General features: G+C 38.2%; 3 protein-coding genes across 4 annotated transcripts; 1 reads left to right on the top strand and 2 right to left on the bottom strand.

The window, feature by feature from the left end:
• The first annotated feature begins 1103 nt into the window (after positions 1 to 1103).
• On the top strand, positions 1104 to 4661 carry LOC130923798 (uncharacterized). Of its 2 annotated transcripts, XR_009064783.1 has the most exons (7): positions 1104 to 1157; positions 1244 to 1585; positions 1645 to 1977; positions 2052 to 2177; positions 3021 to 3064; positions 3137 to 4362; positions 4515 to 4661. XR_009064783.1 is itself a non-coding variant. In XM_057849802.1 (6 exons), exons 1-6 carry the CDS (start codon positions 1112 to 1114, stop codon positions 3257 to 3259), a joined length of 1014 nt encoding a protein of 337 aa, XP_057705785.1. In that variant the 5' UTR covers positions 1104 to 1111; the 3' UTR covers positions 3260 to 4643. The 2 variants fall into 2 exon arrangements, 1 of the variants encoding a protein (XP_057705785.1); XM_057849802.1 differs by having other exon boundaries at positions 3137 to 4643.
• Positions 4662 to 8921: 4260 nt separating this feature from the next.
• Positions 8922 to 19481, bottom strand: LOC130923800 (uncharacterized). Its single transcript, XM_057849805.1, has 7 exons — positions 19369 to 19481; positions 12389 to 12469; positions 12017 to 12322; positions 10820 to 11164; positions 10596 to 10721; positions 10398 to 10441; positions 8922 to 10325 (listed from the first exon to the last, which is right to left on the bottom strand). The coding sequence occupies exons 2-7, from the start codon at positions 12432 to 12434 to the stop codon at positions 10209 to 10211; spliced, it is 984 nt and encodes a 327-aa protein (XP_057705788.1). The 5' UTR covers positions 12435 to 12469; positions 19369 to 19481; the 3' UTR covers positions 8922 to 10208.
• A 1284-nt stretch (positions 19482 to 20765) lies between these two features.
• On the bottom strand, positions 20766 to 22411 carry LOC130923803 (uncharacterized). Its single transcript, XM_057849807.1, has 5 exons — positions 22100 to 22411; positions 21508 to 21858; positions 21305 to 21430; positions 21183 to 21226; positions 20766 to 21110 (listed from the first exon to the last, which is right to left on the bottom strand). Exons 1-5 carry the CDS (start codon positions 22218 to 22220, stop codon positions 20991 to 20993), a joined length of 762 nt encoding a protein of 253 aa, XP_057705790.1. The 5' UTR covers positions 22221 to 22411; the 3' UTR covers positions 20766 to 20990.
• Positions 22412 to 26193: the final 3782 nt, after the last annotated feature.

The following is a 26193-nucleotide window of genomic DNA, read 5'->3' as shown; positions in this document are numbered from 1 at the left end:
ACAAATACAATGATTGCATTTTAAAAAAAGTCTCAATGGTTTTTCATACAATCATTTCACCAGCATTTCACCATTTCACCATTTTTCTATGACAAAAAATAGTAAATGAGACCCATATCCTGCTGCTTTAATGCTTCAGTGTTAACCCAAAATCCCACAGAGTCCGCCACAGCTCAGCTTCGATCATTTGCAGGCTGCATTGCTCAATGCCCACTCATCTGGTCCATACCCACGTGGACGCATGCACAAAACGGAGGAGAGCACGTTTTACGTATATTTATAATTGCTCTTCACCTAAAAATATATTTGTTTTATCAGATTACTCGATTAATCGATAGAATTTTCAGTCGATTACTCGATTACTAAAATATTCGATAGCTGTAGCCATAGACTGTTTTACACCTAAGGCCCGTCAGGAAATGAACATAAAGAGTCAAAAAGAGTCATCACAACTTCACACTTCTCCCTCCCACGCACCATCACTTTGAATTAAAATCTAAAGAAGCCATTTTAGTCAAAACTCTGCAATGGAGAATTGGACTTTATCATTCTCAGGTTCTCATATGACCTCCTACTGATGAGCCAGGCAAATCCCCAAAGGGGTCAGCGAGGTCTGCGCTGACATGAAAATCAAGATGTGCTGCTTTTTATGTTCAAACACATCCTTTACTAATATAGCATTAAAAGAAATATAGAATGCTCCGTGCTGAGTATGTTACGGCTTCCCCCGGGTGCCAGTGTAGGAAAAAAATATTCTAGTACGGTGTACTGAACTACAGGTTAGCTATGAAAAATATTTTGTTCTACCCTGGCACCTGGTTGGCTCTGTAGTATGTTAGATGCATTTCATTCAGCAGAAAAATGAAGCAGATTGAACATAAGAGATGCTGTTTGTAAATTATACAAATATATGAAGTTTATTGAGAGGTAGTTAGAAAATAATGCAAAGGCACCAGAAAATTTAGATGGACATATTTCCGCAGGAAGCGGCCACTGAGATATCAGTGAACTAGTTCCTCCCCTTTGCTGTGATTGGATTCATGCCAATCAATGTTTGATGCTGTCTGTTTGATGATGGTCTGCTGTTCACTTGCTGAAACGACGACAAAAAATGTGGACGGTGCTACAATTGCTGCTCCTGTTAATCTCATATAGAGGTAAGTCTATGATTAGTCAAGACGTAATTATGTTCATACTTTGCATTCTTCTCGTTAATGTAGGCTATATAATGTTTTTTCCCCAGGATGTGCGGGTGGTCCCAATTTCACGATAGAAACCAGAGTAATTGGACAAAGTGTCGCTCTGGGATGTTCCCGTGACAATAAATTGAGTTATGATCTTCTTTGGATCCGACTTGTTAGTGGAACCTTTCCCGAATTTTTATTTGGAACGTCATCTCTTGATTCAGCACTCTTGGAACATGGTAGCTTAAACTCCAGAGATCGCATCACTGCCAAACAAGAACCGGGAATGTTTGTTCTGCAAATTACTCATGTGCAGAAAAGTGACATGGCTGTTTATTACTGTGTTAAAGTGCATAACTCTTTTTTGACATTTTTGAATGGAACATTTCTTCAAATCACAGGTAAATATGAAACGTAAAACAGTTTTGGAGCAAATCTAATTTTGCATTTATGTTCGTAGATGATGACATGAGTTCGACTACCGCCACGGAAGACTTGCAGTCTGAAGCAGGACAACCTGTGACTTTACATTACTCGATCCTCTACCCCTCTAGGAATAAAAAATGCACGGATGGACACAATGTTTACTGGTTCCGTGATGGAACAATCAATTCACATCTCAGCTCCATCTACGCTCATAAAAAATGCGGGGAGGTCAAAGGTGACTCGATGCAGAAATGCATTCACACTTTCTTGAAAAAAGTCAGTTCCTCTGATGCCGGAATTTACTCTTGTGCACTGGCCACATGTGGGGAGATTTTTATGGGAAATTCAACAAAAATCCCCACTCAAGGTACAAATTTCATCTTTAATATTGCCAAGTGAGTTTTTTTTTAATGTATAAATGTTTATTTTTCCTTGGTGAAGGTGAAGTTGCCATTGGGTGTGACAATTCTCTTATCTCAGTCTTGGGTGCTGCTTTGGCTTTATGTGTCATCTCTTTAGCCTTCCTCATCAAAAAGAGCATAACAAATAGATGGTTTTATTGTAAAGGTAAGAAACCTTTAATATATATTACTTGTCCCTTATTTCCATGGTGCTTAAACTTTTTGTGTCCAATTAAACCACTTTCGTGTACTGATATATGGCGGAAAACACAGACATGACTGAAAAAGCAGTTTTTACTCTTGCACTCCTCCTTAAAAGAAACAAAAAGAAATGAAAAAAATGGTGTCTGTAAAAAAGTCACGGATATCTACCTCATAACTATCGCTTAATTGTATTTTTTTTGTTACTGTAGCATTTTCTCCGATATGTTAGATGATAATCGATCCAAACAAAGAAAAATTGAAGAAAAAAAAACATTTAAAAGGGTAAGTATATGAAAAAGAAAATCTCAACCACTCCTTGATGTCTGCGATTTCTGCAACGCGACCCTTGTTATATTATCATGTTTCACTCATAAGATCCCCCAAAAAATCCAGTTGTGGCCATTCATAGCTGTGTCTTGACACTCGGTGATACATGCTACATGGAGTTTTTGGATCGGAAAAAGGTAAGTATGCGATATCTCATTAAAGTCATGGCGTCTGTAATTCTGCTCCCGTGTGCTCTCATCTCTAGTTAGGGTTTTGCTGTTTAATTTTTTTTTTTTTTTTAAATGCCCTCCTCTTCAAAATTTTTCCTCCCCCAGAAAACTGAGATTATAAGCTTTCCAATGATATATCACACATGCATATCGGACAATTTTGAAAGTTGGCCAAATTAGGGGTCTCAGAGCGGAACTTTAAGTCACCTAAGTGTTTTCCGCCATATATATATAAATGACAGTTTCTTAGTCCAGCGTCACTTTTATTCATTGTGCAACAACATACATTTTCTTCTCGTGATGTTCAGCTTGTCAAAAAACCTGTGAAGAAACGTCCAATCATGTGCAGCAGGTCAGTGAAAAATTGTTCTTCATGTTTGCTCCTTTCCAACTTTCCCTATTTAACACTTGATTTGTTTTCCAGAGAGATGAGGAGTCTTTGGTTTATTCAGCACCGACTTTCGTCGCCAGGAAAAGTGACAATGCGAGGAAGACTCAGACCCGCAAGGAATTTAGCACATATGCCGACATTTCGCTCCATAGCTGAATTCTCATGTGGTGAAATGAATAAATTGCACGCGACATTTAGGATTTAAGCGTTTTGTGTGAAGACCTTTGGTTTCTTATTTTAGAGTATCGTAAGAATGTATCTTAATGAGCAACTTAAATCAACTCAGCTTGCGCAAATAATGAAAATAAGTCCTGAAATAATGTTGTGTTGTCATGATTTTAAAAATGGTTGGTTATATACTTATTTCCATCCGAATCAAACCGCTGAGTTCAGCCCTGAACTTGAAGAATCGCTTGGACAGTAAGAAAGCAACTGAGGTCGCACTTTTTCACAGTCAAAAGCACACAACTTTCCATCCGACATTTGCAGCAGGAGGTCTGTGGCAGGAGTGTGTTTGTGAGTGAGTAAGCAAGTAGGTGTGTGTGTGTTGTCAGCTTCTTCAGATAATAAGATTGTCAAAACATAGAATAAGTCTGTTATCTGAAGACACCACTTTATTTTGAATTTACGTCCAATTCGAATATGCCCTGTAAAAATATAAAACTTCCAAAAAGTTATACTAAGATTATAAATAAGCACAACTCAAATTTTCAAGTTTTCATCAGTAATTTTATTTTTTGACTATTCACAACTCATCAAGTTAACACCGTTATCTTTGTAAAAAGAGTTTTGCTAATTTGAATGATCAAGTTTGGTGCAAAACTTTCTGAGACAGCAGAATTTAAAAGTTGTCCTAACTTGAAAACTCAGGTTCAAATCCTGCTTGGATTAACCTTATAAACTGTATATGCTTACACTTAAATTCGAAGTCCAGACATGACTTCTGCTTACTTAACATAAGGGCACATTCCTTCAAATGTTGAGCTCAGCTTTCTTATTTTTTTGTTTTGGCAGTAACTTGGATTTTCAAGTTTTCCATCAAAATTTGCAAATGCAAATGAAATAGATTGACTAGAAATTTTAAGTTCTGCTTTGTTATTTTTTACAGTGACTGTAAGATTTTAGCTATCAAATTCACTTTGCTTAACTAAAAGAAGCAGCGATTTTTCAGGTGAATGCAACAAATGTGAACTGAATGAAAAGTCACCAGACCACAACAACAGTGACAACAACGATGGAGGAGACCAGCAGAGCCCAGAGTACGATGCCAACCGCTTTCAGATCTTGACCTGGCATAGAAAAACACACACATACATATAAAAAAATAAAAAATAAGTAGGGTTCTTGCTCATTTATTACACGCCAAGACAATTGACTAATGTTCTACACTATTTCTTTGTTTGGTTTTTAGGTCATACTGTGTCTTCAAGTAAGAGACAAATTTAAGACAAGATGGTAATCAGACCACAACAGGAAGTAACAAGAACCTAACGACATGAAAGAAGAAAGGAAGGAACTTGACCTGAAAAATTGCACGTTGTTGTCCTCCATTAAGTTGTGCTCTTTAGGTTATAATTACCTGAAAAACTTTTAGTATGTGATGCTAACAGACACATATTTAGCCTGTTACTTTCTGTTATTGTTATTACTGTTTTACATAAATTTGTTCATGCTTCTTTTTTCTTTTTGTGCATTTCTTTGGCCTGTGCGATTTATACTCAAATGTGCCTTTTCATCCTAAAAATATGGGATATAAGTTAGGTGATTACCTTTGTTTCCTTGATTTTATTTTGAGGAGGTTATTATCTTTTCTACTACTTAACTTGCTAAACATTAAACTAAACTTTTCACTACTTCTCTAACCCTTTATAGGGTGCTAATTTAACTCATTGGCTCCTATTAACAGTGCTAGTAGACCAATCCATTTTGACTGGGAAAGATTATTCGCAGTCAATGGCACTGAAAGATTAGCACTCATAGGCAGTTCTTCCAATTTAACTGAGTTAGGTAATTGCATGCCATTGATGGCGTCAAATGTTCAATTAACTTTGAGTGGATTGGATAGTTAATATAATAAATATACTGTAGCAATATTGGAATTGGAATGGAATTTTATTGTCATCATCATCGGTATCATTGACAATCATTGACAATTACAAAATGTGATATGATTTGCCCGAAGGAACCGAAGAAGAAGACAAAGGCGGACGGGATGAAGCATATGCTTATTATCAGTTTCCCGTCCCCCACATTGTAAATATTCTCTATTATTTATTTTGTAAATATTTCACACTTTTTATACTATGATATTGAAATAAAAAAAAACACAAAATTAAAAAGAACAATAGTAAATATCCTGATTCACTAAAATTCAATTATTATTTTTAAATAGCTCAGATAAAAAAACTGCGAATATTCTCTTTAATTTATTTAAAATGTTTAAAGAGAATTTTAAAACATATTATTTCTAATTAATGCTATTTTATTTATTATTTAGCAACATTAGAGTTTTATTGGGGACCATAACCAGTGTATTTCTGTTTATATTATTTTTAATTGTATTAACATTTTATCAATTTATTATTTCATTTCTTCATTAAAGATCTGTAAAAACAATTAAGCAAACAAGCAAAGATTAATGATCAAATATTTCCTGCGTGTAACCTACATGACCCAAAATGTGATATTCACTTATGTGGATGTCTGGTTCATTTAGATAGTCACATGCACAATGAAGGGTTAAATTGAGATTTGGAAAACATTTTTGCCTGTCTAAAATTTATCTCAGCTCATCTGGGGAGAAAACGAGTGCCCAACAACTATATAATGATTTTGTCTAATGTTGGACAAATATTTAAACTATACATACGCGTCGTCACATGAGTTCCTTGGCCAAAGAGGATCTCCCCACATGTCGCTATGGCACAGTAGTACATTCCACTATCAGATGTGTTCTGTATGAGTTTGGACAGATGATAGATCCAGCTTCCGTTGACATTTTCTTCGGTGTAAATGACGTGCGGGTAAGTATCTCCTGATCCAGATTTGAACCAATACACTCGTGGTTCGTCCGTACACCGACCATCATCGTCGCTTCGCGAGAAAATTGAACACTGGAGTGTCACCAATTGGCCTGTTTCAATGGTTTCAGCCCGAGGAATTTGCTTCACATAGAAGGACTTGTGTGTTGGATCTGTTAGAGGCAATGTTAGCAGTCAGTCAAGGCATTAAAATTTCAAAACAAAATGAAGGATGAACAGATTTTACCTTTCACAAGCAAATGCATGCTGTCAATAAACCTCATGTTGTATGACGTCCCAGCCTGGCAGGTGTACGTGGCTTCGTCTTCTTTGCTCACACTTGTAATGTTTAAAAACTAAATATTGCCCTCCCGTGGACTTGAGAATTTGCCGTTCTTAAACGGACCTCGTAGAGATAGCTCTCCAAAATAGCCCTCAACGACTGTTTCAATCGTATATCCGACCTTCATCTTGTACCAGTAAAATATGTCTCCCATATTCTCTGTGTGTGGGCATACATACGTAATGTTAACGCCAGCTTCCACTGTGACCATAGAAACCGGTTGCAGTGCATGAATCAGAGCTGAAGAAAATGAAAAAATGCTTTAGAATTTAGAAAATACAAAATAATGTGCGAGAGGTTCATCAATAAAAGTCATGTTGACACTCACACAATGTGCTGAGAAACAGTAGCGCTGTTAGTCTGGCCGTCATCGTAACTCGTCGCCCTTGCACTACTAATGTCTTTCTACTCAGTCACGACTAGGTTGTGAAAAATTGCTTCCACCACACATTTTCTTTGCAAAATACTGACCCATTTTCACTGAGTGCCACAGTAGTCAGTGGTCCTAAAACAGGCCTTTTTCCATTCAGTTCGCATTACACAATGAAAAATGACCAGTTTAGGCTGATGAATTTCAAGTAATTTTTGTTTTGCCTTCAAAAGAAATATCATTAACATGCTTTTATTACCTCCGCCAGTAGGCGAAATCTACAGAAGGTAGTCCATATGTCTGTCTGTTGGAGATAAATCGAGAACGAATAAAGATACTATGATCACAATAGCACGACCTGTTTGTAATAGGAAACAAAAGAAGGGGATAAAATGTTGTGGTTATGAGGTCAAAGGGCACAAGGCCAAATTATATTTGTCTTAACGCTTGTGTTTAAGATAACCCAAGAACAAATAAAGGGCTAATCCTTAAACTTGCAGGGTACCTTTCGAGTACGAAATGGAATTGGTGATTAAATTCTGGGATGTTGAGGTCAAAGGTCACAGGGTCAATTCGAATTTGGCTACTTAGGCAGAGGTCTGCTTTCTCAGAGTGCATGTTACAAACTAGATCAGATTCCCATCGCTGAAGATTTCCGTTTTCAGTGACCAGTATTCGTATTGACATGGTTTTGATTAGAATTAGTTTTGTTTCATGTTGTTTTGTTTTTCTGTTTCTTTATTTGTATTTTATCTCTTCCTGTTCTCGTCAGCTTTGTTTTTTTGTTTTCATCAGCTTTCTACAGCCAAGCGTGTCTAGCGTGTCCGCCCGAGAACCACCCTTTTTGGCTTGGGAACGTCATGATGCCCGCCCCAACCTCTGTTTCTCCTTTGACCGGCGACGAAACGCCTTTTTCGGACTGGGCTCAAGCAACCCCCCACTGTCATCTCCAGTTTTCATGTGTCCACCCGAGAAGCACACTTTTTGGCTTGGTAGAGTCATGACGCCATGGGAGCTTCTTTCCCAGGGCCATTACGACCCTAAATAAGCACAAAAAACTGTGAACTCCCCATAAACTATCTTCAAGTGGTGTTTGTAATCTGCACCCAACTGTGACCCTGCACATTACTCGGACCACTTTTCTATTTATAGAACATTTTTATTCATATTATATTCTTGTTTTGCACAAATGGCACTTTTAACTTCAGGACCGTATTACACTGTCTGTGTTGCACATACAGTATTTCAGTCCAAGCAAGCTATAATTGCTCACTTATAGCCCTAGAGTACATATTTTCCTCAATATTTTATTTTTATTAAACACATAGTTTTATACTGGAGTGCCACGTCAAATTTCATTGTTGACAATGTTCATTCGTTGCTGACAATGAAAAGTTCTATTCTATTCTCTATTCGAAGAGTCATGACGCCCGCCCCAACCTCCAGTTCTTCCCTGCCTTCCCACAAATCTCCTTTTTTAGACTTCCCACTTCCTAGATCTCATGCTGCTGCTGCCGCTGCTGCTGCTTCTCCCCCAGTGCTGCCTCCTCTTGCGAGTCCCGATCCGTTTTTTTCAGTCTGGACTTCGGGCTCGCGTTAAGAGAGGCGAACTGTGCAGCCATGATATACCCCCTCTCTCACATCTCCTCCTCTTTCCACAGCACCCTTTCCTCGCAGCAAAGCAACTCACTAGCGAGTACAACCCTAATAGTTATTTTTTTTTGTAAAGCCCAAATAGTCATTCAATATAAAGGCAGTTAACACAATGTGCCTCACACTTCTTATTTTTTTCTTGATCTTAATAATATGACCTATAATACATGTTTTTGGACAGTTATTTTGTGTTTAGAGGTACCTAAAGGGTTAATTCCGACTTACCCGAAAATTGGGGTTAAATCGCCAGCCTAGGAATGGAACTTGTTCGTAACTCGGGGACCAGCTGTATAAGATATGTTCTTAACTGAGATCTTACCATTGTTTTCTCTTTTAACACATCTGGTGTTCTCGTTTGGAACAACGTCTGAAATAGCACAGGTTCCTCAACATATTTATTTCAAGACTCGTTCTTTATTGTTTTAACTGCTGAGCAAATACATCATTGGACACATGTTGAAAATACTCACAAATTCAGTTAGTATAGTACAAATTCAATTTACTACCGTAGTTTTTGGACTAGAAGCCGCTACTTGTTTTCCTTCACTTTGAATCCTGCAGCTTATAGTCCAGTGTGGTTTATTTGATGATTTATTGGGGTTAATAGGTAACACTTTATTTGACAGCGGTGTCATAAAACTGTCAGAATTATGACATGACACTATCATGGGCATTACTGAATGATTATGACAGATGTCATTCAGTGTCAACCGGCAAATTATGTTACCAACTCCATTAATGTCCAGCTCGGATCTTTTACATCCATTCAAAAGTGAGATCATTTGCCGGATAACACTAAATCACATCTGTTATAAGCATTCATAAATGCTCATGACAGTGTCATGTCATGTCATGTCATAATTATGATTGTCTAATGACAGTCTAATGGCGCCACTGTCAAACAAAATGTTACCAAATACACACAACAACTGGAACAGTAACTGAAGAAATAATTTGCACAGAACGTTGATTTTGAATGTTATTTACATACACCTTTAGCCCTGCACTGCATGCTAGGAGGCATGTTAAACAACAACAGTGTTGACAGCAGGTGGCAGCAGAGGTTGACTGTCTTCCCCAAAGGAGCAGTGATGGCCAAATGAAGCTTCGAAAAGCAATGAAACTTTGCAGCCAATTGGTTCAAAGCTTAATGGTGGTTCATTTGGTCTTATGACAGTCGTATGAACGCCGCTATCAAATAAAGTGTTACCGGTTAATATCTTTTGGTGTAAATATCCCATAATATAGTGAAGACAGCTGCGGCTTAGAGTCCAGTGCGGCTTATCCATGAACAAACGTCATTTTCGTGTCGAATTTGGTTTGGGGCGGCTTATAGTCAGGTGTGCCTTATAGTGCGAAAATTCTGGTAATAGTTTTCATGCAAAGCACCAGCACTAGATGAAACTTTCGAATTAAAACAACATTGCAACATGGTCGCATTATCTCCAATGAAGAAAACTAATGATCAATTATTGAAATGTTTAAAAATGTGGTGCATTTTTTTCAGAACTGAGTTTTTATTATAGTCACAATTACAATCTTATGACTAATATAATATTGATTTTAGATATTATACTTTTGTACACCAAATTAGGTTCACTAAAATCCTCCCAAAGGTTTTGTGGTCTTCTTCCAGTACTTTGTAATCATAATATATCCTTGGAATCAACACAAAAGTCTTGTAAAGTTGCCGAAAATTGGAATAATTTCTCTCCCGCCTTATAATTTCCGAAGGCAGACGTCTGTATACGTGCTAAATTCTCCATCTGCCTGTTTCAATTTGCCCCTTTTCCTGGAGACGATCGGCGCCGAATAAACCAAAGAGTCCTCGTCTCTCTAAAAAACAAGACACGTGTCACGACATGAAGGTTGAAAGGCAGCAAACATGCGGACAATTTTCCAACTGACCTGCTGAAGATGATTAGATGCTTCATCCTTGCTTTGTAGACAAGCTGAAAAAAAATGCATATTTCAATTTTCGTTAGTAGTACTGTAGTTGTTTTTTGGGGGGAGGGGGGTTAGTTTGGAATAATGATCTGCATGGTATCAGACGCAGCTGTACTTTTGTTAAATTTGTGCTGGATTGCAGTAGTTATGATTAATGACCTTTGCAGTTAGAACATCTTTTTGTCTTGATCATGTATATGAAGAAGGCTGACAGGAGGAAGCTTAAGGCCAAAGTAGCACCCAAGACAAAGGGAAGATACTTTTGTAAATCACATCTGCTAGGATCTGGATTGTGAAGATTAAAACAAAACAGCAAACAGCCATTTAAGTGATTTGCAATATTTCAAACACACACTTGACAATACTGAGGATGAATTATTTACCTTCATTGTTTATTGTTGTTGCATTGCCCATGAAAATCTCCCCGCAAGTTTCCACTGCACAAAAGTAAGTTCCAGCCACAGAGGAGGTGACGTTATTTGTGTAAACACAATTCTGCATCTTGCCATTTCCAACTTTTCCGCATTCTTCATGAGCTGAGATAAATCTGGGTTTTGGATCTTTTGTTCCAGCTTTGACCGAGTAAACTTTGTGTTTATCTGTGCAGGTTTTGTCTCCAGAGAGGGAGAGGACCATGCACTGTAAGGTCCTGGTCGGTCCTGGTTGACCTATTTCAGACTGGATGTCTTGAGTCACAGCATTAACAGACGATTTTTCTTCAGGGGATTCTGAAACAAAAAAAATTAGCTTTCAGGTTTGCAGGCTTTAGCTTTTACTAATCTTGTTACTAATATGGTTGGTTATTGCTGCTCGCTGCTGTAGAAGTGCTCAGGACTTGTAGTCAACGCGGATTTACTTGGTTGCTAAAATTGTTCAACAGAGAGTTTAAAGAGACAAAATGGATGTCTGACGGAACCGCGACTACACATAATTTTTCCTTGAGGATTAAAAAAAAGGGCTTTAACAGCGAGCAAATGAATAGTATCAAATATTAAAACCCGAGGTATTGTTTCTTGAAATATTGTTTACTTAGTGCTGTTAATTTCAGAAACTGACAAGAACTATATGCAATTTACTACAGCATAAATTTCCGTTGAATTTGAAGTCTTCAAGAAGGATTAAGAATTAAATTAAGGGTTTGTAAAGGAGGTTACACACTTTTATCTTCATTCACCATAGCCACATTTTGGAGTCTGTTTTTGATGGAAACTGTTTTCTTAAAAGTTCTGTTATGAAATTTCCTTTTGGAAGGTCTTTTGCATTATGTTTTCCCAGAATGTTTAATTAAGAATATGCTTAAAAAAAAAAAAAAAAAATACAAAAACCTCATTTTATTTAACTCCCGGTTTTTAAGCTCCTCATATGTTTTGCACATTTGTGTCGGGTAGCGTACTGTGAGATTTTAAATCTAAAACATATTTCTATGGTCATAATGGATTGGGAAATGCTGGATGATTAGACAAGTTAAATGTGCAGAAATATAATATTATACACTATACATATACTATAATACACAATATTAGAATACTGAAAGTAGGTGGGTTCTTTTTCAAAGCAAAATTATCCATAGTCATAATTACCTCTGACCTGAAGAAATATTCCTTGCAAAAATATCACAGGATTAATCAAAGATTTCCAGTGGAGACAGTAATAAACTGCTATGTCACTTTTCTGGACTTTGCTAATTTGCAGAAAACTTTTGCTTTTCCCTGGTTTGATTTCAATACGATTTGTACTGTTTGATGTTAAAAATTCAGGGAAGGCTCCAGAAGTTAGTCGCATCCAAAAAACATCCTTGGAATTGAGATTGTCACAGGCACATGTCAGAAAGACCTTTTCACCAACAGCTTTGCTCTCCAATTTGAAGTTGGGACCACTTGAGCATCCTGAACACACACAAAAAATGTTAAGAAGAGTAATGTGCATTATAAGTTCACCAAGCATGGACTTGCCTCCACAAGGGATGAGCAGGAGCAGCAGATGAAGCGCCGTTTGCATTTTGTCATCGTTTCAGCAAGTGAACAGCAGTCCATCTAGACAACACCATACATTGATTGAGTCCAATCAAAGCAAAGGGGAGGAACTACTTCACTTGCCTCCAATTGGCCGTTTCTAGTTGAAATCTGTCCACCAAAACTTTCTAGTGTTTGAAATATTTTTCGTTGTTGAAATATTAAGCACTAAATATTTTCCCTCGTGTGTTACAGACAAGAAATAAAATAAACGTGTTCAAAGGTATAGGAATTGACAGGTTTAAAATACTTAAAATATTTATTTTTTTTTGTTGCAAATCCCTTACTTCCAATAATTGCATGATGCGTGTGGCCTGCTGACCTTTCATGCTCCCATAACCTCTTGCAGGGCTGTCAAACTCATTGTGGTCTGCGGGTCTTATTTTTCTCATGTGGGCAGGGCTAGTTTATTTTTGGCCAAATAAGTTAACTCACTGGCTGCCATTGACGACGTTGAGCACCGTCAATGGCACTGGGAGATGAGCATCCACTGCCAGTGCTTCCAGTTTAAGTGAATAGGCGTTGTCAATGGCAGGCAATGAGTTCATTTTGCGTCACTTCCGTGTAATTTTAAGATACTTTTATGGGTATTTTCCTTTAAATTTTGGAGCATTTACTGATGATCTATTTATTTTTTTTGCTTTTCCAGGCTGCTTCCTGTTGATTTGGGGGCATTTCCAGGATACTTCCTATTGATTTGATGTCACTTCCAGTTGGTCTTGGGAAATTTTTGGGTCAATTCCTTGTTAACTCATTGGCTGCCATTGACAGTGATAAACGTCCAATCCATTTTGATTGGAAGGAGGCGAATGAACGAATGTAACTGCGGACGCGAAAGTGAGCCCAGTGCAGTAGTGCACACACGAAATCTCACAAATCTATGGTTTTATGGTGCCAATGTCAAAAGCCTGTGAATTTGTATGAGCTATCATGTGCCTTTCAGGCAGAACAACCCGAAGGCCAATTGGACCTCCTGGCGGGCCGCTTCTGGCCCATGGGTTGTACAATTGACCCCTGACCTATAGAGTTTTAGTCAGTAAAAAGACTTGGCTAGTCTACAGCTTTATACTTCTCTTGCCTAATAAATTAGTGCATTGCTCTGTGGTGTTCGCTTTTGACAAACTGTTTCTGTAGACTTCTGAGCTCATTCATGTTATTCATAACAATAGCTGCACAGATGAGTTTTCATGTATGGCTTTATTCCGTTCTGTTGTTTGTGCACTTTCCTTGGTTTTTGTTTTTAGGCAGAGTCTTTTGTATCTCATCTACTGCCAGTTGCAAGGAGAAGTCAAAGTAACACACAACTACATGAAAAACTCACTTGCATGAGAAGACTTCAGACCTACTGCCATATATGCTGCATGGAAAGTTGAAGCCTTGTTGTGGTTGAAATTTGAAAGGGGAAAAAAAAGTGTAACAGTAATTCTGCCTGTCCAAGTGACTGTTTTATTTAAAGCAACACTGACTAAAACAAATATATCTAGCACTTTTGAAATCAAGACAAACTAATGTATGTATTTATTGCCTTGATTTCAAACAAAAAACAAACAAAAAACAACAACAGGTACCTCGGGGGGGAAAATGTCACAGGAGCAAAACAGTTTTATTTATTCATTTATTTATTTTTAAAACTGGGAAGAACAAAAGTTTAATTGAAGAAAATAACATATGTTAATATCCATTTGATCAATTGCCAGGTAAACAATGGCAGCCATATTTGTGATGGCACAAATATCAGCCCATAATACATGACATTTATGGAGGGCTATCTTTTGACTGCAAAAAACATTCAAAGTCCACATGACTCTCTTTGACGTCAAAACTGCTGCTTAATTAGGATTAAGGAGTGGACAAGCTTCGGTACCCAAACTGACCTTGAAGGACAATTAACACAGATTTTTTTTTACTTCCGTGTTTCTTATTTTCTTCTTGGATTTTCTTTTTTGTTTTGCTTCCGTGTCAATTATTTTCTGTGGCAGCTGTTATTTATTTACATATTTTTAGCTCAGCGAAAAATCGGGGCACTTCTTTTTCTCCAATGTCAACCTTTCCCCCCCCCCCACATCCCATTAGGGCTGTGCATTACAGTTTTAACCATCAGACCTGAGCTTTCAACTGCCTCCAGTGACCATCTTGTATGCTTTTTTTCTTTTACTCTTTGTAATTTTTTGTACTGTAATTTTTCACCATACATTTTGTAATTCTCTTTAGTGTGCTTTTTATCATGTAATTATTATCAAGAAAATATTTTTTACTATTTCCATGATGCCTCTGTATATCTAGCCCAGGACTACAGATAAAACCAAGTTAACCTTTTGGCTAAATTTGGCACATTTTATAATGAGTTGTAATGGTAATGTGCATTGCGCTTGTTAATAAATAAAATCAAAATCAGCATAAACCTGCAGAAAATAAAATCACGCGAGGCTACATTAATAGAGCTTTGGAAATTGCAACGGCTGCAGGTATCTGAATTTTGATGATAAAAACAGCGGATGTTGACAGTAATTCAAACTATTTTCAGTACCTTCTGTGATGATTTTCTTTTTTGTTTTTTTCGCGCTGCACGCAGACAGCACATAAATAATTTCCGTTGAGCCATTTGTGAGCTTTTCACATTCTTCAGGGGTGTAGTATATGAAGCTGGGATAATGTATGTAATTTGTTTCAACTCAGAAGCAGTAAATTTTGTGCCCATCCATGCGTGTTTGATTCTCAGACCGAGGGAGGACTGAGCACTGTGACAGATTGTCCTGATCTACCTGCATATACCCGTACTGACATGAAATTATGGCAAATCCCCTTTTTCTTATCAGCCCTTGCGTCACACAGCCCTTGCGTCACACAATCAATTCCTGCAAACCACTTGTGGCAGCCCCAAGTAGGCCCGTTCAATTTGTTTGCATTTAGTTCCCTGCATTCTTTTTGTATTTTTCGATTCTCTGTAGTCCTTGTTATTTTTTCCCATAGTCTTCGGTTGTGGTTTAGTACAACATGATCAATGCTTAATTGATTCGTATATAAGTTTTTGTTTTTATTGTTAAAATCAAAACCAAAAAACCAAACCAAAAAATGGTTTCTTGGTCTTCCTAATGAAGGAGATCGTACCTTTTCTCATAGGCACCGTATAACTGTTTGCATTATTCTAACACATTTGTTACAATAAAGCATTTAACCATAGTTTAAGGAAACAAGCAGACTATACTCCATGCCATTGACACAGTGAAGCGGACAGGCTCATCAGCCCTCGCCTGATAAGCAAAGGAAAAGACGCCATCATCTCTTCGGTGGGGCCAGGACACCCCGGCCTACCAAAGCAAAAGTTTGATAGCTTGGCGCCTAAGACGTCAAGGCATGCCGAACGTCCCACCTCAGTTGCCTTAGCAACCACGACTGGACATCCATGAGAAACCAGTACTAGGCAATTAAGCCATTAAACTTTTATCCATCCATCCATTATCTTCCCCTTGCTTCAGGGTTGGGTCTGGGGAGCAGCAGCTTTAACAGGGAAACCCAGACTTCCCTCTCCCCAGCCACTTCAACCAGCTCCTCTGGCGGGATCCCAAGGCGTTCCCAGGCCAGCTGAGAGACATAGTCTCTCCAGCGTGTCCTGGGTGGTCCCCGGGGCCTCCCGCCGGTGGGACATGCCCAGAACACCTCTCCAGGGAGGCGTCCAGAAGGCATCCGAACCAGATGCCCGAGCCACCTCAGCTGGCTCCTCTCAACGCGGAGGAGTAGCGGCTCAACGCCGAGTCCCTCCCGGATGACCGAGCTTCTCACCCTGTTTCTCAGGGAGAGCCCGGACACCCTGCCAAGGAAACTCATGTCGGCCGCTTGTATCCGGGATCTTGTTCTTTCGGTCACGACCCACAGCTCGTGACCATAGGTGAGGGTAGGAACGTAGATCAACTGGTAAATCGAGAGCTTTGCCTTTCGGCTCAGCTCCTTCTTCACCACTACGGACCGGTGCAGCGTCCGCATTACTGCAGACGCTGCACCGATCTGCCTGTCGATCTCTCGCTCCCTCCTTCCCTCACTCGTGAACAAGACCCTAAGATACTTAACTCCCCTACTTGGGGCAGGATCTCATCTCCGACCCGGAAAGGGCACGCCACCCTTTTCCGACTGAGGACCATGGTCTCGGATTTGGAGGTGCTGATCTTCATCCCAACTGCTGCACACTCGGCTGCGAACCGTTCCAGTGAGAGTTGGAGGTCACGGCTTGATGAAGCCAACAGCACCACATCATCCGCAAAAAGCAGAGATTCAATGCTGAGGTCACCAAACCGGACCCCCTCAACACTTTGGCTGCGCCTAGAAATTCTGTCCATAAAAGTTATGAACAGAATCGGTGACAAAGGGCAGCCTTGGTGGAGTCCAATCCTCATTGGGAACGAATTCGACTTACTGCCGGCAATGCGGACCAAACACTGACACCGGTCGTACAAGGACCCAGCAGCCCGTACCAAGGGGCTCGGTACCCCGTACTCTCGGAGCACCCCCCACAGGGCTCCCCGAGGCACACGGTCGAACGCCTTCTCCAGATTCACAAAACACATATAGACTGGTTGAGCGAACTCCCATTCACCCTCGAGGCCCCTGCAGAGGGTGTAGATCTGGTCCACTAAACCATTAAACTTTTAATCAATTTTAATTGTCAACATGATTACATGATTGGAAGAAAGAATCAGGCATCTTCATTATATTATGTATTATGGTGATTGTAGAAGTAGTAGTATTGTAGTTTTTTCCCCCTACATTTATAACCTGTGCTTTTTGTGGGAAATAAAGAAACCCAAAATACAAGCATGAATAGTAACCATTTATGAGCTGACATAATGAAACATCTAATAAAGACAAGCATTTTTCTACTTCTCTTGTTTTAAAAAAAATTAGGTGGGACAGTAACATGTTTAAAATCATAATTATTACATTTGAAGTGCTATACATATATATATATATATATATATATATATATATATATATATATATATATATATATATATATATATATATACAGTGGGGAGAACAAGTATTTCATACACTTCCAATGGGTTTTCCCATTGGCAGTGTATCAAATACTTGTTCTCCGCGCTGTGTATATATATATGTACTTAAAAGTTATTTTTTTGAATTATATTAATTGGTTTAATTTTGTTGATTAAACATGTCTTATAGACCTACCCACGTGACGTCACAACTCCTTCCTCCTGACTGGTGCCGCCCAATTGTCCGTCAACACATCATGTTTACCTGTTACGGCTACGTACATTCCTCCTATTTACGACGTGTTTTTCTGCTCGTTAACATTAATAATCAAAATGGTGAAGTCGTGTGTGGTGGTCGGTTGCAATAACAGAGAAGATAGACAGAGAAGACGGAGAGACTTGAAGTTCTACCGGATTCCGAGAGACCCGGAGAGAAGAGAGCGAGATGGGCTGCTGCAATTCGACGAGAAAACTGGGCTCCAAACGATTACCACAGATTATGTAGTAGTCATTTTATATCTGGTAAGATGCATTTAATATATATTTAGAGGGTTTTGGGCTGACAACCACAATTAAGATCATTGCTAGGCTAATCGCCGACAACATACACGTATGTATGTAGTGAGAGTGCTATCGCTAAACCATATAAACATTAAAAGCCCTAACTCCATTGACAAACGACATGAAATACATTAGACTTGACAGTGGATGTTAGCAATAACAAAAGATTTTGAATTGAAAATTTCGTAACTCACCTTTCCAAGCACAAGATAGATTCCTGCCGAATTTTCGTGGACGAGGACCTGTTTCACCCAACCAGCAACGAAGTATTTATAAGCCTCCAAGCTCTTAAAGTTTTTCAAACTTTCGTGAGAATAGGCTGATTTTGTGTGGACAAGATAGTTGTACATATCAGGGTAGCTAGCAGATGTCAGGCAAATACGGCAGAGACAGCGGGTCAAAAAACATCGATTTAGGCATCAAATATGGATCTGGCGAATGGATAAACTGAAGCTTTTCCACATAACGCCTTTTATGCAACGCATCAAGTGAGCTTACGGCATCCGAAAGCACCGGGTCTTCCATGAAATGCATTATAAATTGCTCGATCAATTGAGACCATTGATAATACAGACACAAAATGACGGACAAGGGGGCGGAACCATACAGCGAGCACGTGATTTTGTGACGTCGGTGGGTAGGGTCTATATGTCTCTTTCCAATCCTAAATATGAAAAAAAAAAAGACAAACACGCAAAAACTTTATTTTTTAAAATTTTTTTAGTACTTTGTGGTTTTTCACATCACGAGGGATGACTAAGTATTTGGCAAATTTTTGTTGGGTACCATACAGTGTTTTTTTTTTTTTTTTTACAATGTAAAACATATACCCAAGTGGATGGAAGTTAAATCGTTGCTAAGATGGTCAAACTGTCAATGAACAAAAATACTGTGTATTGCAAGTTAAAATGACTTTTGTTTCTTAAAGTCAAATTCTAATATCCATAGTCATACTTACCTCTGACCTGCATAAATATCCCTTTAAAAAAATTTCACATCAAGAATCCAAGGTGTCCCAGTTCAAACGGGAGAAGACTGCCGTGTCATTTTTCTGCACATCACTAATTTGCAAAACAAACATTCCTGCCTCTTGTTTGGCGAGGAAGTGATGCCCACTGCTTGATGGTTGCGCGAAATCAGAGGCTGAAATCTGAGCTAAAATGTCAGGGAAGACTCCAGAAGCAAGTCAAATCCAAAAAACATCGAAGGCAGTTAGATTGTTTCAGGACACCTCAGAAAGACACTTAAATGATCAACAACAGCTATCTCTGTCATGAAGTTGAGACCACTCGCGCATCCTTAGCAGAACCAAACACAAGGAGATGTTAACAAGAGTTCTGTACATTTTATGGGCACTAAGCATGGACTTGCCTTCATATTGGATGAGAAGGAGCAGAAGATGAAGACCCCTCCGCATTTTGTTGTTGTTTCAGCAAGTGAACAGCAGTCCATCTAGACAGCGTCATACGTTGATTGACTTGAGTCCAATCACAGCAAACAGGTGGGGACACTTCATTGATATAGTTTCAAGTGGGAATCTGTCCACCAAAACTTTCCGGTGTCTTGATTATTATCTCATATCCTCTCGATTAAATCTCTACTGCGTAACAGGCGACTTAAATGTATGATTAAAACAAAACAATAAAATGTCTCCCCTAAATAAAACACATCTACATGCTAATCACCTAACCGTTAAACAATTAGGCTTTTGTGCTGTTTTTCTAAATTCTTAGTTTTTATTTCTAGTTCTTTGAATGTTAAGCACAAAATAATTTTGCTTGTGTTTAAGAATAAAATTATTGAAAATAATGACTCATTTTTTATGGTTGCAAATCTGTTTGCTTTCAATAATTGTGTCAACCTTGTGACCTGCTGACCTTTCATGCTTCTGGTTGATAGATTATTTACTATTCACTATGGGGTTTAGGTCAGTAAAAATACTTGGCTGATCTAAGAAATTATACTTCTCTTGCTTGATAAATTAATTTGGTGTTCTTTCGAGTTTTCGTCAGAAGACTTTTTTTTTTCATCAACAAGTTATTCATGACTTTAGCTGAGTTTACATAGATAATTTTGAATGTGTGGCCTTATTCCTTACTGTCGTGTTTTCCATACAGATTGGGTGGGTGGAGACTTTAGTATCATACCTACTGCCATTTGCAAGAAGCTGGACTCAACACAAATCTAAATAAAAAACTCCCTCACACAAACAGACTTTAGACATACTGTATTGAAACTACTTCTTTTGACACATTTTGATCTATGCTATTGCCACAAACGCTGCTTGGAAAGTTGAAGCCCTGTTGTGGTTGACAATTGAAAAAGAAAAAAAAATGTGTGTGACATCAGTGCAGTTTTTCCTGTCCAAGTGACAAGTGACTATTTGATTTGAAGCAGCACTGACTGAAGCAAATATTTCCACTATTCTTGAAATCATGACAAAATAACCTTTCATACCTTCTTTAATTTTTGCTGTGATAAGCATCAACATCAACAAATTTTGATGTGAATGAAGTTTTCTTTTTTGATCCAAATCAACATTTTCCAGATATGGTTCTTGCACTGTAGAAGCCATAAGATTAATTTCATTCCAGAAGTCTGTGTGTCATACAGTACCTACTGCCATTTGCAAGGAGCCAGACTCAAAGAAACACAAATAAAAATAACTTACTCACACAGACTTGACCCACTGTATGGAGACAACTTTACTTATTTTGACACATTGTGATCTCCATACTATAGTCACAAATTCTTCTTGGAAAGTTGAAACCTTTTTGTGGTTGCAATTTGAAAAAAAAAAAAGTGTGTGACATCAGTAGTACAAGTGACTATTTAATTTGAAGCAGCACTGACCGAAACAAATATATCCACCATTCTTAAACTCATGACAAACAAAAAAAACAAAAACAAAAAAAACATATATTTTATAGATTTAAATCAACATTTTCCAGATATGGTTATTGTACTTTAGAAGCATTCATAATTTCATCATGTTAGGAATCCCGAAGTCTGACGTCAGTGTATGTGCTGAATTCCTCCTCTGTCTTTTTCAATTTACCGCTTTTCCTGGCGACGATTGTGGGCGCCGAATAAACCAAAGAATCCCCCTCTCTCTGGAAAACAAGTCATGTTTTAGGACAAGAAGGTAGAAAGGTAGCAAACACTTGGAGAACTTTTGGACTCACCTCCTGAACACAATAGGATGTTTTGCCCCGTGTTTGTGGACTAGCTGAACATTGAAGAAAGAAAATGAAGTGTTGGAACCACAGGCATAAAATTGAGGTATGATTAATATTGTGTCTCTTACCTTTGCAGCAAAAACGTTGTTTTGTCTTCAGGTTGTATACGAGAAAGACTAACAGAATGAAGCTTAAGACCAAAGCAACACCCAAAGCGACGTTAATAGAGCTTTGAAAATTGCACCTGCAGGCATCTGAATTTTGATGATGAAAACACCACATTTTTACAACAATCTAAGTTATTTGGAATTTAGCTAATTATTTACAGTACCTTCAGTGGTGATTTTCTTTGCATTTTCCATAAAAATCACCCCACATGTGACCACTGCACACAAGTAATTTCCGGCATTGGAGGAGCTGATGTTCTTTGAGAAACCATGAACACATTTCCGTATGGAGCCACCTGTAATCTTCTCACATTCTTCTCGAGTGTAAATGAAGCTGGGACTTGTGTCATTTGTTTTAGCTCGGAACCAGTAAACTTTATGCCCATCAAAACAAGTTTGATTCTCAGAACGGGGGAGGACCGAGCACTGTGAGGTCACGGATGGTCCTGATCGGCTCCCATCAGTCCTTACGTCTTGAGTGACTGTAATGTCAGAGGTGTCTGCTTCTGGGAAGTCTGAAATACAAATTCAACTTGAGGTCATTTAGTGCGGCATGACAAAAGGGTGCCAAATTCACTTCTTCCGAGGGACAAGCAAGCTTAAGTAAAGCGCTCCTGTCACAACCCTTGAACAGGACAAATTATATAATCATGTAAAAATGAGTACCTTTGTTCAATACAGGTTGAAGTAGAAGTTCTGAATTTTAATACTAAATATATTCAATCTTAAATCTATATTGTAAATTGTCACATTTACCTTTGACCTGCAGAAATACTCCCTTCAAAAATATCAAACCCTTAACATATGGTGTCCATTTGAAACAGTAGTAGATCGCCATGTCACTTTTTTGCACTTGACTAATTTGCAGAACAAACATTCCTGCTCCTAGTTTAGCGATAATATGATGTCCAACGCTTGATGTCAAATTGTAGGTTTGATGAATGATTTCGCTTTGAGCTAAAAATTCAGGAAAAGTTCCAGATGCAAGTCGAATCCAAAAAAGAGAAATGTCAGTGCTGTCTTTGTTATAGGGACAGCTCAAAGATACACTTTGTCTGACTGCTTTGGTCTCTGTTGTGAAGTAGGGACCACCCGCGTATCCTGAACAGAACAAACAAAAAAACATGTCAACAAGAGTAAAACACAGCTTAACCATGATTATATATTTACAATGCATGGACTTGCCTCCATACGGGATGAGCAGGAGCAGTAAATGAAGCGCCGTCTGCATTTTGTCGTCGTGAAGTGAACAGCAGTCCATCGAGACAGCATCATATAATAATCGACTTGAATCCAATCGCAGCAAAGGGGAGGGAACTACTTCACTGACATCTCATTGGCTTTTCTCGTGAAAATCTTTCCATTCAATTTTTGAAGTATCTGCATTTTTTTGTCATTGCTTCTTAATTTACTGTTCATGTACAGTACAGGCCAAAATTTTGGGGAAAAAACTCATTAAATGCAATACAAATGAAAGTCCCAACCCCATTGATAAAGAAATACATTCCACTAATTAACCCGGAAAAGGCATACCTGTGACGTCAAAAACCATTTTAGGTGACTCCCTCTTGAAACTCGTCAAGAGAATGGCAAGAGTGTGCAAAAAAGTAATCAGTGCAAATGGTGGCTACTTTGAAGATACTAGAATATTATACATGTTTTTAGTTACTTCATCTTTTTTTTTTGCTAAGTACATAGTTCCACACCGTTCATTCGTAGTTTTATTACCTTCAGTGAGAATTTACATTAAATATTTACAATGTAAATAGTCATGAAAATAAAGAAAACACACGAATGAGAAGGTTTTTCTGAACTTTTGGCCTGTACTGTAACACAAGCAATTATGACGATTCTAAGTTGTTCTCCTATATAATATACATCCACATGCTCATCACATAATCTATAGAAAATTAGGAATGTGTGATCTTTTCCCAAATTCTTAGATTTTGTTATTTTCAGGTCTTGGAATGTTAAGCGCAAAATATTCTGCCCTTGTTTTTCCATATAAAAAATGACTACAAAAATGTACATAAAGATTTCAAAAGACAAATGAGATGAATGAGATAGAGCAGAGAAAGATTTACTTTTTTTTCAGGTGCATTACAAAAACAAAAAAAAAATAATAACAAGGCATTATAATGGGTGCATTACAAAAACAAAAAAAACAATAAGGCACCATAATGAAAGTCATCGAAAGATATCAGAAGTGACAGATTTAAAATATTTAAAGAGACAATTTTTGTTGTTGTTGTTGTTGTAGTTTCGTCCTTTGTTTTCGATAACTGTGACTTCAGAGACTTATAATTGTGATAATTGTGACTTCAAAGACTTCATAATGCCATGCACATGGTCAAGCAGTCCAGTGCCACAGGTAGCAAAGCTACCCCAAAACATCAGGGAACCTCTGCCATGTTTGAGTGTGGGGACCGTGTTCTTTTCTTTAAAGGCCTCGTTTTTTCCCCTGTAAACTCAAAATTGATGCCTTTTCCCAAAAAGCTCTACTTTTGTCTCATCTGACCAGAGTACATTCTTCCAAAACGTTTTTGGCTTTCTTGGGTAAGTTTTGGCAAACTCTAGCCTGGCATTTTTATGTCTCTGGGTCAGAAGTGTGGTCTTCCTGGGTATCCTACCATAGTCATTTTTCATTCAGACGACGACAGATAGTACGGGTTAACACTGTTGTACCCTCAGACTGCAAAACAGCTTTAACTTGTTTGGATGTTAGTCGAGGTTTTTTATCTACCATCCGCACAATCCTTTGTTGAAATCTCTCATCAATTTTTCTTTTCCGTCCACATTTAGGGAGGTTAGCCACAGTGCCTTTGGCTTTACACTTATCGATGACACTGCACACAGTAGACACAGGAACATTCAGGTCTTTGGAGATGGACTTGTAGCCTTGAGATTGCCCATGCTTCCTCACAATTTTGCCTCTCAAGTCCTCAGACAGTTCTTTGGTCTTCTTTCTTTCTCCATGCTCAATGTGGTACACACAAGGACACAGGACAGAGGCTGAGTCAACTTGAATCCATTTTAACTGGCTGCAAGTGTTATTTATTTATTGACACCACATGTTATATGCCACAGATAAGTAACAGGTGCTGTTAATTACACAAATTAGAGAAGCATCACATGATTTTTCAAACTGTGCCAATACTTTTGTCTGGCCTATTTTTGGAGTTTTGTGTAAAATGATCATGATTTTCTTTTTTTTCATTGTCTTTTGTGTTTTTTCATTGCAATCAAAATAAATGAAGATATTACTACTAAAGCATTTGGTAATTGCAATCATTTTCTGGGATAAATTGAACATTATCTGAAATAATTGCAGGGGTGCCAATACTTTTGGCCAGCACTGTACCTCGGTACGGGGGTCACAGTTCGGTGCGGGTTCAGTACAACAGGAATAACGAAAAGGCTTTTTTCTCACGGCATTTGAAAGTTTGTTCATCATTACACTATTATAGCCTATCGGTGAAATTTAAAAAATGTAAGTTTCACCTGTTGTTTTTTGTTTTTGGAATGAAAAAGACAGTTCAATTTATCAGTTAATATAAACATATTTGGTGTGAAAGACATTACAGAATGGATCCTGTAATAACGTGTAGAACATGAAAATTAATGTCAGTTACTTTGCCGAGTAACTAATTACTCTTAACATTGAGGCAACTGAGTTACTAACTCAATTACTTTTGTCGTACATGTTTGTTGTACATCTACATGTTTTATTTGTGGAAGAAGTAAGGATCGAGCAGCGTAACGTCACCGGTCCTAGCCGGCTCGCATCAGATTGCAAGTCTTGAGCGTCGTCGTCTATGAACAGAAATTAAACCATTGCCACAAATAAAAATTCGGGAAAGGTTCCAGAAACAAGTCGGATCCAAAGAAGACTTTCATGCAAACTATTGGCACAGAAACATCTCAGAGTGACACTTTGTCCGACTGCTCTGGTTAATGTCGTGAAATCGGGACCACTTGCACATCCCGAGCAGAACCAAACACAACAAAGAGATCGTAACAAAAGTGATTTAAGGTATGATCATGGTAGCATGTTCTCTAGGTATAGACTTGCCTTCATATGGAATGAGCAGCAACAGCAGATAAGGCGCCGCTGGCATTTTGTCGTCATTTGACAAGTGAACAGGACTCTAAGACAGCATCATGCGTTGATTGACTTCACTCCAATTGCAGTAAAGGGAAGGGACTAGTTTAGTGACTCATTAGTTGTTTCCTGTGTAAATCTGTCTTCTAAAACTATCCTTTGTCTTTCAATTATTTCCTCGCAGCTTCTCAATGAATTTTATATTGCATGTATAGATTCCAAAAAAAGATGTTTTCACAATGCAGTCTTTCTCAGCTATTTGAAATATACTTACATTCTCATCATTTAACTAATATAGACCATGAGGCATTTATGATTCCTTGTCCTTTACCGGTATTGTATTGCTGTCTTACAGTTTGATTATACAATTTCTCTTTATATATACGTATGTATGTATATATTTTTTTCAAACATCATTAAATATATAAATGTTACCTAACACATGTAATGTTGCTGTCTACTCTTATCGAAAGGACACCATGTGGGGACAGAATACCATGTAACCCAAAGAGATGTAGAGGGAAGATAAGACAGATAAAAGTGAGTGAACCAGTGCGTGTGCAATTTTTTTGTTGTTGTAAATTTAGTAGTGTGCAGTAAGGAACCCAGTATTAGGACCCCCCCCCCCCCAAAAAAAAAAAAAAAAAAAAAAATCACACGATTAATTACCTGAAAGTGGTAGGTGAAAGTGGCTAGAATTTCTTGCAGGAACTCCCCGATGTGAAGGTCGCTACGGAGCCAGAATTTT

The sequence above is a fragment of the Corythoichthys intestinalis genome, chromosome 11 (assembly GCF_030265065.1).
Source record: "Corythoichthys intestinalis isolate RoL2023-P3 chromosome 11, ASM3026506v1, whole genome shotgun sequence".
Taxonomy (NCBI): domain Eukaryota; kingdom Metazoa; phylum Chordata; class Actinopteri; order Syngnathiformes; family Syngnathidae; genus Corythoichthys; species Corythoichthys intestinalis.
The sequence above is the reverse complement of the archived record's forward strand: the minus strand, read 5'-3'. Positions and strand labels throughout refer to the sequence as shown.